The sequence below is a fragment of the Amphibalanus amphitrite genome, unplaced genomic scaffold, assembly GCF_019059575.1.
Source record: "Amphibalanus amphitrite isolate SeventyFive unplaced genomic scaffold, NRLGWU_Aamphi_draft 000156F_arrow, whole genome shotgun sequence".
NCBI classification, from domain to species: Eukaryota; Metazoa; Arthropoda; class Thecostraca; order Balanomorpha; family Balanidae; genus Amphibalanus; species Amphibalanus amphitrite.
Window position 1 is genome coordinate 674917 of NW_024881651.1, and position 15636 is coordinate 690552.

The 15636-nt window shown below is 51.3% G+C and overlaps 3 protein-coding genes across 6 annotated transcripts in view; 2 read left to right on the forward strand and 1 right to left on the reverse strand.

Moving 5' to 3' along the window:
- The first annotated feature begins 142 nt into the window (after positions 1–142).
- On the forward strand, positions 143–11170 carry LOC122383159 (bifunctional glutamate/proline--tRNA ligase-like). The gene is made up of 9 exons (XM_043369325.1): positions 143–191; positions 2042–5200; positions 6611–7375; positions 7663–7872; positions 8437–8589; positions 8921–9119; positions 9434–9687; positions 10077–10555; positions 10918–11170. Exons 2-9 carry the CDS (start codon positions 2060–2062, stop codon positions 11072–11074), a joined length of 5358 nt encoding a protein of 1785 aa, XP_043225260.1. The 5' UTR covers positions 143–191; positions 2042–2059; the 3' UTR covers positions 11075–11170.
- A 554-nt stretch (positions 11171–11724) lies between these two features.
- Positions 11725–12743, reverse strand: LOC122383163 (nuclear envelope phosphatase-regulatory subunit 1-like). The gene has a single exon (XM_043369334.1). It carries the CDS (start codon positions 12592–12594, stop codon positions 12211–12213), a length of 384 nt encoding a protein of 127 aa, XP_043225269.1. The 5' UTR covers positions 12595–12743; the 3' UTR covers positions 11725–12210.
- Positions 12744–13269: 526 nt separating this feature from the next.
- LOC122383161 (T-complex protein 1 subunit alpha-like) overlaps positions 13270–15636 on the forward strand; it is a 45122-nt gene continuing 42755 nt past the window's right edge. The window contains exon 1 of one of the 4 annotated variants that reach the window (XM_043369328.1): positions 13270–13424. The gene's annotated coding sequence lies outside the window, so the exon portion shown is untranslated. Of the gene's footprint in view, positions 13425–13502; positions 13856–15636 lie in introns of those variants that run through there. The other 3 variants (XM_043369332.1, XM_043369330.1, XM_043369329.1) reach the window with 3 other exon arrangements.

Sequence of the window (15636 nt, forward strand, 5' to 3'; positions counted from 1 at the left end):
CTCGGAACATTATCAACTTGGTACTCACTCTGCGAAGTGTCAGCCATACGAGAAGAGGTCCTGAGAATCCATCGCCAACTAAAGTGAAATTAGTAGCACTAGTCTGCTGCTTATTTGGCGCAGGTAAGACGTGGCAATTACCGGTGCTAAATAGAAGTGCACATCAATGCACATGTTCTTTTTGAAGCTAGGTGGGCTATGTCGGGCACGTGAATTTTTCATTGAAGTGTTGTTGATTTAATTTCACATGTTTGAGTGTTTTTGACCGGTAGCTAGCACTCATATGTCAATCAAATTAGTGATAGCATTGATAGGCAATATCCCAGGATGAGGAGGCCAGGACTTATAGCCTTGCCAGGACTGCACCATATGTTTTTGATTCACTTGTCACACATAGGCGGCGGAACGGGGAGGGCACCGGGGCACTGTGCCCCCCTTTGATTTTGGCATTTTAACATAAGCCCTATGGGCATTGCATGGAAAGAATGGGACCAAAAGTCGGCAGTGCCCCCGGCCTCTCTTAACTGAAGGTGTTCCGCTGCTACTGTTGTCACATATAATTATTGGTCAATGTTCAGAAATAGTCTGATTCACTTTTCAGACAAATTTGGCAAATTTTTACACTATTTGATATCCTGAATTCAGATATGATGCTTACATGTGTCACAAATACCAACCCAAGAAAAAACTAATAAAACTTTACCTAACCTGTCCTCAACTACGTACCTACAACCTAGGTACCAACCTACAATCTACAACCTAAAACCTGCAAACCTGCAACCTAACACATCCTACAACCTAAAAACCTACATCCTACAATTTCTGCTGTTGCATACCAATACCTATTTGTATCAACGGGGACATAAGTGTAGATCGGACCGTTTCTGAACAAATACCCAATTATCATGCATAAAAATATTATTTATTCATCATTATTTCATTTTGCACCTTTTACATGGTGTTTGCAATTATTTGATAACAACCATTGGCTTCCTGCATTTTCACTACACATTTATATTTATAAGATGAAATTCTATGCACATTTTTCTTAGATGCTTTTCACCTTATACAGAAAATGAGTGTATTTATAGCTTAAGCTACCACTCAATCTTACATTTACAGTTTTAGATTATGTCTAAATGAAAATTCAGATGTAGAAAGTCCATTTCGCAAAATCAGACTAACTTGTGCCACAGAAACATCCCTGGGTAGTCTTTGATGCCTACCTTGTTGTTGTTTAAGCTGGGAACAGGGAAGAAAAAAGTAACTCAAACCACAAACTGAAACCACAGCTGAGAAAAGTATCTTGTGCAACATTTTTTTTTGTCTTATTGAAAATGGCCTATAAAAACCACCAAATACTGCAACATTGGCTTAGATTGGTCTTTGAAGGGAAAAGTAGTAAATTATTACTGAGTAGTAGCCAATTGCTTGTGAGCAGTAAGCAAAGTCATACATTTTGCTGTGCAAAACAGCATGTTTTCATTGTACCTATCTGCTCCAGCCTCCAACAAGGCACTACCCACAGTCCATGCTCTCATGTTGACCAAATGTATACCAATGACAGTAACTTTGTTTTTTATATTTGGGTAGTGTAACTCATTACAGTTCCCAGTCATTTTCCACATTCAATTCAACAACACTTGATATAAAAGATACAGTTGTTTTGTTAATCATCAGTGAAAAGTAACTTTAACATCATGAAGTGTCAGTGAGGAACACCACTAGTTGATCATTGATGTCTGTAACTTGTGCTGCTATCTACACACTCTTCAGTCTTCTCATTGATCTTTGAAAAAAAAAACTTTGAAATATGGTGATCACTGATTGATATGCATGCAAGGGTCATAGGATGTCTGGGCTGGTTTCACTGATTGAATTGTGGTGATTTAATGGAATATTTTAGGTCTTACCCTTTACTGTTCACCAGGGCTGGGCTGGTGGCTGGCCTGTCACCCTCATTGCTGCCATATGTCCACTCTGGTGACCAGCCAATGCTGTGACACTGTCCGTCACAGCTGCTCCTCGGGCTCCGTTTCAGGTGTTGCCTGTCTCTGACATGGCCTCTCCACGTGTGCAGCTGAGTCGGCGACAGCCGCCATTCGGCGTGCTGCTGACCGCCCAGCATGTGGGCGCGCCCGTGCAGTGGGCGGACCAGACGGCCCTGCGGCTCTCGGCCGATCTCTGCCTGTCGTCGCCAGCCTCCGTGTGCCGCCAGCTGGCACGTCAGGCCGCCGACGCCGACCGGCTGTACGGCGTCTCGGCACTGGCACGCACCACCGCCGACCACTGGCTGGGGTTCAGCGCGCGCGTCTCGGCAGCCGCCGGCCGGTCGCAGCTCGAGGCCTCGCTGGCCGAGTTCGATTCGGTGCTGCTGACGCTGTCGTTTCTGGTCGGCGAGTCGGCCAGTGTGGCTGACTATGCCGTGTGGGGCGCGCTGTACGGCAGCGGCCACTTCCAGGCGGCGCTGGCCGCTGGCACGGTGCCGAAAAATGTGCTACGCTGGTACCGGCTCATCGAAGAGCTGCCGGCGGTAAAGGCGGCGCTGGCCGCTCTGCCCGCCGAACTGAAACCTCGAGCTGCCGCTGCACCCGCCGCCTCCGCCGCCGGCGCCACCAATGCGCGCAAGGAGGAGGGCAAGTTCGTCGACCTGCCGGGAGCTGAGATGGGCAAGGTGGTGGTGCGGTTCCCGCCGGAAGCGAGCGGCTACCTGCACATTGGTCATGCCAAGGCAGCACTGCTCAATCAGTATTACCAGAAGGCGTTCAAAGGACAGCTCATCATGCGCTTCGACGACACCAATCCGCAGAAGGAGAAGGCCGACTTCGAGAAGGTGATCCTGGAGGACCTGAAGCTTCTGGACATCCACCCGGACCGTTTCACTCACTCGTCGGACCACTTCGACTTGATGCTGCAGATGTGCGAGCGGCTGCTGCGCGAGGGTCGCGCCTACGTGGACGACACCGAGCCGGAGCAAATGAAGGCCGAACGCGAACAGATGCAGGAGAGCGCTTGCCGTTCCAACTCGGTGGAGAAGAACCTGCAGATGTGGCAGGAGATGCTGGCCGGCTCCGAGGCCGGGCAGCGCTGCTGCGTGCGCGCCAAGATCGACATGAAGTCGCCCAACGGCTGTATGCGCGACCCGACCATCTACCGGTGTAAACCAGAGCCGCACGTGCGCACCGGCACCAAGTACAAGACGTACCCGACGTACGACTTCTGCTGCCCGATCGTGGACAGCATAGAGGGCGTGACGCACGCTCTGCGAACCACCGAGTACCACGACCGCGACGACCAGTACTTTTGGTTTATCGACGCGCTCGGCCTGCGCAAGCCGCACATCTACGAGTACAGCCGGCTGAACATGACCAGCACGGTGCTGTCCAAGCGGCGGCTGACCTGGTTCGTGGATCAGGGCCTGGTGACCGGCTGGGACGACCCGCGTTTCCCCACCGTGCGAGGCATTCTGCGCCGTGGCATGACCGTCGAGGGACTGCGCCAGTTCATCGTAGCGCAGGGCTCGTCCCGTGCAGTGGTCTTCATGGAGTGGGACAAGATCTGGGCGTTCAACAAGAAGGTGATCGACCCGGTGGCGCCGCGACTGACAGCCTTGCCGGCCGAGGGTGCCGTCACGGTTAACGTGAACGGCGCCGTCGTGGAGGTCACGCAGGCTGCACGTCACCCCAAGAACCCGGACATCGGAACGAAGACGGTGTGGACCGGCCCGCAGCTGCTGATCGACGCTGCCGACGTGGACATGCTCGTGGAAGGTCAGAACGCCACCTTCATCAACTGGGGCAACCTGCGCATCGACAAGGTGAACCGCTCTGGCGGCACCGTCTCTGTGGAGGCCACCCCGCAGCTGGACAACAAGGACTTCAAGAAGACGCCGAAGCTGACGTGGCTGGCCGCTACAGACAAGGCGCCACTCATCCCTGCCGTGTGCGTGTACTACGAGCACATCATCTCCAAGCCGGTGTTGGGCAAGGACGAGGACTTCAAGCAGTACGTGGCGCAGGACACGCGCTCCGAGCTGGTGATGCTGGGAGACCCGGAGCTGGCCGGTGTGAAGCAGGGTGACATCATTCAGCTGCAGCGGCGCGGCTTCTTCATCTGTGACTCGCCGTACCGACCTGCCAGCGTGCACTCGGGTCGCGAGAGTCCCTGTGTGCTCATCTACATCCCCGACGGACACGACGCCAAACCGGCGACCGGAGGCAAGGCGGCGAAGACGACCGCCACTCCAGCTGCCGGCAAGGGTGCAGCAGCTGCCGCCAAGCCGTCTCCTTCTGCTACCGGGGATGGCGCTGCCCTTAGTCAGAAGATCGCTGAACAAGGAGATAAGGTAAGGCAGCTGAAGTCTTCCAAGGCCGACAAGGCTACCATCGATGCTGCCGTGAAGGTATTACTGTCTCTGAAGGCTGATTACAAGGCAGCCACCGGCCAGGACTGGAAGCCGGGCGCCGCTCCGGCTCCGGCCGCCGCTCCGGCTGCCGGCCGAGGCAACGCAGCTTCTGCAGCTGATCTCAACGCACAAATCACCGCGCAGGGAGACAAAGTGCGACAGATGAAGTCTGCCAAGGCCGATAAGGCCGCAGTAGACGCCGAGGTGAAGACGCTGCTCGCCCTCAAAGCCGACTTTAAAAAGGCCACCGGTCAGGACTGGAAGCCGGGCATGACACTGCCTGCCGCTACCTCCGCTGCTCCCGCTCCTGGTGGTGGGGACGGCGCAGCCCTTAGTCAGAAAGTCGCCGAACAGGGGGACAAAGTCCGTCAGCTGAAAGCCGCCAAAGCTGACAAGGCCACTGTTGATGCTGCAGTTAAGGTTCTTCTATCTTTGAAGGCTGAGTACAAGGCAGCCACCGGCCAGGATTGGAAGCCAGGCGCCGCACCGGCTCCTGCCCCTGCCGCCACCCCCGCTGCTGCCGGCGGGGACGGTGCAGCCCTGAGTCAAAAGGTGGCCGAGCAGGGGGACAAAGTCCGTCAACTTAAGTCTTCCAAGGCCGACAAGGCTACTATCGATGCCGCAGTAAAGGTGCTGCTGGCTCTGAAGGCCGACTACAAGGCGGCTACCGGTCAGGACTGGAAACCAGGCGCAACCCCCGCCCCCGCTGCCGCCGCCGCTCCCGCCGCTGCTGCTTCAGCCGACTCTGGTGCCGCCGGAGACATGAACCAGCGCATCATCGACCAGGGCAACAAGGTTGGAACTTGACGAGCATGCCGCTTCGTTTTTGTTGCCTTTGTCCAGCATGAAACACCTTTTGTGTTGCGTCGCGTTTTTGCTTTTCAGAAGTAGAGGCTTATTGGAGAGTTGATGGGCGAATTTTGGGAAAGTTGTAACGCTAAGCTTGCAGTTGCCTCCGATATGTGTTCCTGTTTCCTGTATCTCTGCTGATTGAGCTGCATGTTGTCTACCGTCCTTGCTTTCTTGATAATATTCGAAGAGGTAAGTATAAGTGTGACTACCTGAACAGCCCCTCACCACTTAACCACTGCACCTGTGTTGCTTTAGTATTATTCTAACACATAAACTCATCATACGCTTCAAGTTTTCCATCAGGCTTTGCAAATTATTGTCTCTTTTCTCACCTCTGGATGCTTTTGCCGCATTTCCGCTTTGACAGGCTAACTGTTGGTAGGTGCACTCGTGATACACATCACTCATATTTGAAATTCACCCGGGACTAAACACAAAATTTTAGGCTGGATCAGTGTACTGCTAAATGTGCCTATTGGCGTCATTGCAAATCAATTCAATATTCACGTTTGCCTGGCTGGAGCTCGCGCTAGGCAAAACTCCAAGCGTGCGTCCTAAACTACCAATGCGATGGAGACCTTTTGCTTTGTCCGTGGTCGTATGGGCTAGATATAAACTCCGAGACTCCACTAGCCTCTGAGACCGCTTTCTTTCCCCACTAGCGTCATACAGTCATTATTCCAAAGTTTCAATCACGTTGTTTCGTGCAGGATATCAGGAAGGTCATTTGCGTGTCTAGAAATTGCACATAAATCACATCGATCACATCGATTATCTCCTAGCAACGAAGCCACTTGCTTGCTATCAAATGCATGCCTGTCATTTATTTGATCGTAGAGTACCTAGCTGCGGCATGCTTTCTAATCATGATGTTTATTAGATTGGTGGATGCTGGTTCGTTGCTGTTGATTGAGTTAGTGTTTATTAGATTGGTGAATGCTGATGTGTTGCTGTTGATTGTGTTAAGATATTGTTCTGGTTAAACCACGTTATTGACTTAGGACAATCATTCATTAGACAACCACCTATTTGAATGAGCGGTTGTTAAGAGTCACTGACTCACTATTGCTGTGTTTAGTGATCACGACTCATTTAACAATACCTTGGACCTCACGACGTGCTTGAACGAAATTGGCGACTGCAACACCGCAATGAGCCCTGACCCATGACTGAATGTTTCATACAAAGCTAACGGACGATTCATGACCTTGAATGACATAAAATAGCAAGGACGAAGCCTGACACATGGTTGTTTCATACGATTTTGTGCGGTTCGATAGTGGGTCTGAAAACGACCCACAGTGTCGCCTTGTGTCAGCAGCTGCTTTGACGGTTTTCGGTGGCGTGTTTCAGGTCCGTGAGCTGAAAGCTGCCAAGGCCGATAAGGTCTCAGTAGACGCCGAGGTAAAGACGCTCCTCAACTTGAAGGCGGACTTCAAGAAGGCCACTGGTAAGGATTGGAAGCCAGGCATGACACTACCTGCCGCCGCTGCCGCTGCTCCCGCTGCCGCTGGCGGAGACGGGGCAGCCCTTAGTCAAAAAGTCGCCGAACAGGGGGACAAAGTCCGTCAACTGAAGTCTTCCAAGGCCGACAAGGCTACAATCGATGCTGCCGTGAAGGTACTGCTGGCATTGAAGGCCGACTACAAGGCGGCTACTGGTCAGGACTGGAAGCCGGGCGCCGCCCCGGCCCCCGCCGCCGCCCCCGCTGCCGCTCCCGCCGCCGCCCCCGCTGCCGCTCCCGCCGCAGGCGCCGCCAAAGGTGCGGAACTGCAGGCGCAGATTGACGCACAGGGTGCCAAGGTCCGCGATCTGAAGGCGCGCAAGGCCGACAAGGCTGAGGTGGATGCCGCCGTGGCTTCGCTGCTCGACCTGAAGAAGGCCTTCAAAGAGCTAACCGGCCAGGAACCGGCGGCCAGCGGCGGCGGAGGAGGACGCACGCCCAAGAAGCCCGCCGCCGACAAGAAGCCAGCTGAAAAGAAGCCTGCTGAGAAGAAGCCTGCCGAGAAGAAGTCTGCCGAGAAGCCGGCTGCTGGCGATGACGCGGGTCCGAAGAAGCAGACGCGTCTCTGCATTGAGGCGAAGAAGGAGGAGGCGCTATCTGACTGGTACTCCCAGGTGAGGGACTGTCTCCGAAGCTGCAGCTGCTTATCAGTTACCTATCACTTAGCTAAAATGGTTGATATTTCATAGCGCACAAACGTAATTTCTGTGAGATTGTCTTCATTCATAACATGTCGATCGATTATTTGGACATTTTTTTCTGTGTACGTGGATTATGGCTCCATGTTACATGGAATAGAAGTTTTCTCTTTTTAACTGAGCACATTTTGAGTAATTTTCTGTGAACATTCAGAGTGAATCGCGGTGGCTGATGCGGTTTTCGCCCACCTCCCACTCGCCAGGTGATCACCAAGTCGGAGATGATTGAGTATTACGACGTGAGTGGCTGCTATATCCTCCGCCCGTGGTCCTACTCCATCTGGGAGAACATCAAGGACTTCTTCGACGCCGAGATCAAGAAGCTGGGAGTGGAGAACTGCTACTTCCCCATCTTCGTCTCACACGCCGCCCTAGAGAAGGAGAAGACGCACATCGCCGACTTTGCTCCCGAGGTCAGTGACGTCAGGGGTCCGTGAATTGGGGGGGGGGGGTCTAAGATGTAAGTTCGGGAGTCTGACCTTCATTTGTGACTCCACTGTCTTCCAGGCGACCCATACCGCAGCATTGCACGTGTCATCGTTCTGCGCTATGAACACTGGCATTTCATGCCTCATGCTGCCTGCCGCCCCGTGCTCATCAGCTATAAACTGAACCCCACAGACACGTACCCACGCAACTTTTGTTTGTAATTGTTCAATAATATGAATGATGATGACTTACATATGTCCCATACCGCTCTTTGACCGGTATCCTTGCGGCCCTTGGCTCCATGCCCTGTGACGCCATCTGAACCGTGTTTTGGTCGCTCTATTACCGGTGCTGTGACCTTTGTTTGACCTATATTGTAACCTTCGTTTGACCTGTGCTGTGACCTCTCTGTGACCGGTGCGGTGCTATCACCCTCCGACCTGTGCTGTGCCCGCCTCTAATCTATGCTGTATTCTCTCTCTGACCAGTGATGTGACCTGCATTTTACCATCCCTTGACCACCCTCTGACGGTGACCTCTGCCGCCAGGTGGCCTGGGTGACCAAGTCCGGTGACTCGGAGCTGGCTGAGCCGATCGCCATTCGGCCCACCAGTGAGACGGTCATGTACCCGGCGTACGCGCGCTGGATCCAGTCGCACCGCGATCTGCCGCTCCGGCTGAACCAGTGGTGCAACGTGGTGGTGAGTGCGCGCGCGATCTCTCTCTCTCTCTCTCTCTCTCTCTCTCTCTCTCTCTCTCTCTCTCTCTCTCTCTCTCTCTCTCTCTCTCTCTCTCTCTCTCTCTTCATACTTCCCTTTTTCTCCCTCCTCTCTTTTGACATTTCTCCATCATTTCCCTTCCCCTCTCTTGACTCCTACTCCCTCCATTTCATTCACTCTCACTCACTCACTCTTACTCTTACTCTCTTACTTCTCACTCCCTCTCTCTCTTTCTTCCCTTGTCACACCTCTCCCTCTCTGTCTGTGACATTCGATCTATCCGCGACCTCTGACCTGACCTGACCTTCCACAGCGCTGGGAATTCAAGCACCCTCAGCCGTTCCTGCGCACCCGCGAGTTTCTGTGGCAGGAGGGTCACACGGTGTTCGCCAGCAAACCGGAGGCCGATGAAGAAGTGCTGGCCATCCTCGACCTGTATCGGCGCATCTACGAGGAGCTCCTGGCCATCCCGGTCATCCCCGGACGGAAAACCGAGAAAGAGAAATTCGCCGGTACGTCTGACCACATACGGAGTGCTGGTGGCCACTAGCCACGATATTGTTATCGCACGAGTTCATGGCTGTGTTTGTTGTTGCATTTGAGAACTAATTATAAATAGTAATTATCGTAATTATGGGACATTTTTATGTCGCCCCTGGTTGGCATGGCACTGGCTGATACGACTGCCAATGTAGCTTCGATATCGCTCGGGCCGTTACCATTTGTCACTGACGTCACCTATGTCGTCACCGGTTATCCATGACGTCGCCAGTCACCACTGACATCACCAGTTACTACTGACGTCATCACTGACCACTGTCGGCAGGCGGCGACTACACCACCACAGTAGAAGCATACGTGGGCGCCAGCGGCCGAGCCATCCAGGGCGCCACGTCTCACCACCTCGGGCAGAACTTCAGCAAGATGTTCGAAATTGTGTTCGAAGACCCTGAGACGCAGGAGAAGCAGTACGTGTGGCAGAACTCGTGGGGAGTCACCACCCGCACCCTTGGTGTCATGGTGATGGTACACGGCGATAACCAGGGCCTGGTGCTGCCGCCACGCGTCGCCGGCATTCAGGTGAGCCGAGGATGTCGGCGGTGATACCGCGTCGGACGCGCTCAGTTAACAGTGGCCTCACAGGGTTCGGAGGGGAAGGGAGCGTTATTTTTACCTTACAGGCTTTGAGTCACGGAATGCTAGACCGTTTCGCATGCTGCTTTGGCCATAAATTCTTTCATATAAATATGTAAGTAGTTAACAACTAAGCTCAAATTTGGATAACTATGAACTGTGCAATGTAATAATTTATCAATAGTGAAAGTTAAGCGGGTCCTGACGGCCCTGCTAAAAACTGAGCAAGCTGAGAGAACTGAACAGTTTTCTTTGTGTCTAAATTACTGACAAGGTGTGTGTGAGCTTGCCCCGCGCTGGTCTGCGGTGACGTTAGTTCATCACTCCGCCGCCAGGTGGTGATCGTGCCGTGCGGCATCACTGCCAGCATGAAGGACGCCGACCGAGACGCTCTGCTCGACTCGTGTCGGCGCTACGAGTCCGAGCTGCGCGCCGCCGGCCTGCGCACGCGCGCCGATCTCCGGCTCAATGTGTCTCCCGGCTGGAAGTTCAACCACTGGGAGCTGCGCGGCGTGCCGCTGCGCCTGGAGCTGGGGCCGCGCGACCTGCGCCAGGACCAGTACGTGCTGGTGCGCCGCGACACCGGCCACAAGGCGACGTTCGCGCGCGCCGCTGCCGCCACCGACGTGCCCCGCCTCCTGGAGGAGATCCAGGCGAACATGTTCGCGCGCGCCAAGGCGCGGCAAGACGAGCACGTCGTAGTGTGTCACGACTTTGACGAGTTCTGTCGCCGCCTGGACAGCAAGTGTCTGATTCAGGCGCCCTACTGCGGAGCTATTGCCTGCGAGGAACGCATCAAGAAGGAGTCGGCGAGGTGAGGAGTCCAGGGTGTCGTGGTCCTGGTTTGAGGACTATTAAGGACTTGTGCTGGGGTGGTATTGGCAGTGAAGTAGCGACTAGGGGATAAGTTATGGCGTACAGGGAAAGATGAATTGGAGTAGGATTAGGAAAGATAAAGATGAAACATACCAGGGAAACGATGTGTGGTTCTAGCACCTGTACTAGTTGTATGACCGAGTAGCGTTTTATTACGTATTTTGAACGGGATATGAATCCAGCTTTGATTTGTCGTGCTTCACCATAATTGTCCATACGTGCTATCTCGTGACCACTTCGTTCCCATCCGTCCCACCCCCGCTCCCCACTGGCGACTGACGCTGCCGTCTATGTTGGCAGGGAGGAGGCGGCGGAACCCGGCGCGCCAGCCATGGGCGCCAAAGGACTGTGCATCCCATTCCAGCAGCCTGCCGAGCTGGCAACCGACGCGCGCTGCATCTGTCCCAATTGTGACGAGAAGCCAAAGTTTTACACCCTGTTCGGCCGGAGTTACTGAGAGCACGGCCGGCGGCTGGTCGGCTGTGTGACCTGGCGACGCTCGGTGGGGGTTTAGGTGACGGCCACCGGCGAACTGAATACAGCCTGACCCGCCTCTGGTGTGTCGTAATAGGGGAATGCTACAGCGTGTACGATCGTTCCCGTTCGAGAGGAACGGACGATCTGACGGCATCTATGCTATCCGTCAGGTGACTAGGAGCGGTACGCTGCCATCTGGGAATGGTTTCATATCGCCCCTCTGCTAAGATGTGGCGGCAGCGCAGCTATACTTGAGTCCGATTGCCCTGGCGATTGAGGTGTCGTTAGCTTTCGCAGCTACTGGTAAATTCACAATTGGTCCTAGGCACACGTCTCCCTAAATGACGAAGTCGGCCAGTGCATGAATAATACATGTTATCCCTGCCCCTCAAACCTCCCCGCTGAACCCACTCATCCTCTACCTATATGCGCGATCGATCCCTTCGTGATGAGACGAAGCTCCCAGTCCCGAATACACCTCCCAAATTCACGGCGGTGCCGCCGAGTGCGCGAGGTCCAGCACTCGGCAGATGTCGTCCCTGCTTTGGGTGATACGATAGCTGCATATAACGAGTAACGACTGGGGCTACCCCTGGGTACTGGCCGGTGATGTCCTTAGTAGAGTTCGTCGCTCGTTGATACATATATTGTATAATGCAGTATGCACATTGTAGCTGGTTTGAATACCAACCAAAAAGCTGGTCTACAGCACACCATCTCGATGCTCACATCGGTCGGTCCATTGCATCGGTCAATCCAACGCTTACGAGTCAGTCCATCGGTCCCGTTAGCCTCTATTAGCACCAGCCTGAAAGGTCAACGCTCTGGGAACACCGGTATATATGTAACAGACCGCTGACGGAATTATTGGACCGATAACTCCCCACGCCACTCTCGTCGGATCGCGATCAGCCGGGCGACACGTAAAACATTGACCAGATAAAACACATTCACCGTCGCCACCCGTCCGGCTTAGGGTTGCATCACATCCTGGCGCCAGCATGAAGGCAAACGCAGTCGTCCCTAGCTGTGACCAGTGCCATTTGCTGGGCGGCGACGGAGTTTGCAGCTGACTCGTCGGCCGCAGCGGCGCTAGTGTCAAACGGAGAGGCGCCGTCACGAGGAAGCGGTGGGACGCGGCTTCAGCACCAGTTTGCCGGTGTCATCACACCACATGTTGAAGTCAGCCAGCACCTGGCGGGTTCGGCAGCAGATGATGCTTGGAGCTACCACTCGCTTGTGGATACCCATTAAGAACAGAATTGCTAGCGTCAGTGTCGATATGGCAAAGAACAGGTGGTTGAAGAGTGACTGGACGAAAGCCACCTCCGATGTGGTTGGATCCGTGAGCCACTGGTATGCACCGATGGCCGTGCATGCTGAAACAGTCACCAGGACAACTCGCCAGCGCAGGGCGGATGGCTGCAGGCATGTGATGACCTCGGTCAGACGACGCTCGAACGCCTTCAGGTCTTCGCAGGCCGTCTGTTCGATGGACATTTCTGCTGGCAGCCACCACAGGAATTCTGGCTGGGCAAAGAAACTGAGAAGTTCTCACAGATTGCCAAAATAAACTAAGCAATGATCACAACCACCGTCTACCGCAAGTCCAAAAAATCACACACTGTATCTCAATATCTTGATCTGGTAGAATAGAGACCCTAGAGAGTCTAAGGTAGGTGCGTGTCCACGACAGCGCGTGTCCACTCGCACCTGAAATCAATGAGGGCCTTGGCACCTGAAAAGCGTGATTATTATAATAATTCTAGCCCTCTCACTATGATACCTACTCTAAATGCAGAGCCGCGCAAAAATTATTCAGAGGCTTCTTCAAGAGGACTTAGATATGGAATCGCGCCAAATATGTAACAAAACAAGCCAGGGTTTATAAAAAAAATCAGAATCTTTAAATGACATCATCAAAATTTATATAATTGGTGAGTTGACCTCATCCCATCGTCGTATAAAAACGCTCCTTACAAAAAAAGGCAAAAATGTACCTGTTGGTTCACACTTTCATTCAATTTGTGAATAACCACTATACTGCAATAAATCAGCGCACATAAATTTCTTGTCGGATTGGCTGAAAACCGAGACGTCATAAAATCACAACAAACATCCAAGTTTGAGTCGACACTGGTCACTCAGGGGTGGTGTTTGCAAAAACCTTGAGCGTCCTCTCATCGCACAAATGCTATCAGCTGTTGGACGTGTTTCATTTTAAAAGTCGCTTTTTGAATGCGCTTTAAAATTCACTTTTGTTAATTTCGTTTATAAATATTTGTAAAACACTTTTTCTCTGAAAAACAGTGCAATGTTTCCTTTAAAGCGTAAGTATACTGAGGAATACAATACATTTTGCATGCCTATCTAACAGGTGACTTCCAGAAGCTTCCCATCAGCTGTATTTTTTGGGTGAGGTTGCGCTTGGGATTGCGCGCCTGTGAAAAAAAGCAGATGCTGCGCGGGGCACGTGCCGGGCCGGTTCTTTTAGGACAAGGCGTGGCGTGGGGTGTGACTGTCAAAAGTAAGCGTTTTTTATTATGAGTAACCTTCTATGAATGCTCATATGCATTGCTTTTACATAGTGTGGTTTTGTGATTTGTATGCTGTTTTTCGAAGGCTGACTATGCGTGGTTGCGAAACGTCAAACGAATACGATACTGTTACAAGTGACTGCTGTCTGCTGGGGTCAGAGTGGGGGATAGACTGGTTTCAGATCTACCATCAGAAATATTGCCAGTTGATGGTATTATCACTGGTCACTAGGCCTGGCTACACTATGCGTTTTCTGCATGCGTTTTTTTAGGATTGCGTGTTTTGCATAATAGGTATAGTTTAAGAAAAAGAAATGATAAGTCCAACGTTTTTGTGATATTTTTATGTCAAATTTTAGTCAATAAAAGAGTTATATTAAGTTTTGAATATAGCATGCACAAAAAACATTATAGTTATATTATTTACAACTTTTGCGGATCAATATTGCCAAAAAAAAACACCTGTAAAAATCACACCCAGAAAATGCATAGCATAGCCAGGACTTTAGCTTCCTATGAGATTTAATCAACCATAGAAAATGGCTGCTAGTGTGGAAGAGCTTGGCTAATATCACTTTTCACTACAGCAGTCATTGGGTTTGTTCCCGTCGCTCCTCCAACCTCCTCCAAGCTCCTCCAAGCTCATCTTGATTTCACATCTCACCACCACTATTTGCCTCCTCCCTCATCCCAAATGAAAGTTGGATTTTTGGAGGAGGCTCTGCGTAGATATATTTGGCGCACGTAATACAAATGTGGATTGTTTATAAATGAGATTTGAGGGAAGTGGAATTGATTTTAGTGATCGATGAGGATGGGATATCTTTTAATAGTAATGCTCGATATAAATATAAGGTTATTTTATTAGAAAGAGATTGTTAACTCTAAATTACTGTTTGCGCGCCATAAATCGCCGACCGTTACAGCCCGCAAACAGCTGATTTCCTAGCAAAAATGTTCCCGTGGCTCCTCCGAAACAGCTCTCCTCCAAGCTCATCCAACCACATCCGAGATTTTTTGGGAGGAGCGACAGGAACAGACCCATTTGTTCATGTGGCCTGAAAAAAATTGGAAATGACAGCAGCTCAGCCTGGCATTTTTCTGTTTGTGAAACTGGCCTCAGGGTATTTAATTAATGACCTATTATATTAGTTGAATTAAGTCATTAATTAGGTTGATTTAGGACTGAATCAAAATAACTGCTTAGATCAATAGAGACATTGGTGCCTTTCCAATGAATGATGCAAAGAATTGTTGGTTTATATCAGACAATAGCTAATTATTTTTTTTACAACTGGAGCTCTGCCTTATGCCTATATTTCATCATGTAGGTACCCTCAATTTGCTGCTTCATCTCTGAGCATTTGAATAAAAAGTTGTTAGGTACCCACTTATTACTTTGAAAACAGGACTGTTATTCTTGGCAAATTTGACAAGACCTGGCTTGTCTGGGCTCAATAGTTCTGGGTCTTCTGTCTTTCTGTCCATATGGCTGTAGGTTCTGTGTTACATGATTTTGCATGAATTGCTGCAGATTTCTGGCCTGGTTGGATGCATGCTGGCCACTGGTGCATATTTTTCTTGTGTGACTTGTCCTGCTATACTTGGTGAAGATACCCAGAATAAGTTTGTATTGATTTTGAGAAAAATACCAAAGGAAAGCATAACACTAATGAACTTAATTCCCTGCCTCAATGTGTAACAATCAAATCACCCCACCCACTAGACTTTTTTGTTAGACTTGCAGCTTGCCAGCTACCTATGCCAATCAAGCATTATTTGATTATCTGGCTAGTGGCTGAGTAGTGAGTAGAGATACCTGGCCTTACAAGGTTGAATGTCATCAGTATGAGCATGTTTGAAGGTTTATGTGTAATGCGTGATGTGCAATGGATATGTGCAAATAATCCACCAGGCACCAAGAGTTGATGTATCACTAATTCTCTACTGCTTGTTACTAGTCACTGCTAATTGCTAGATGGCTCATTCCAGCCATATTTGGCCA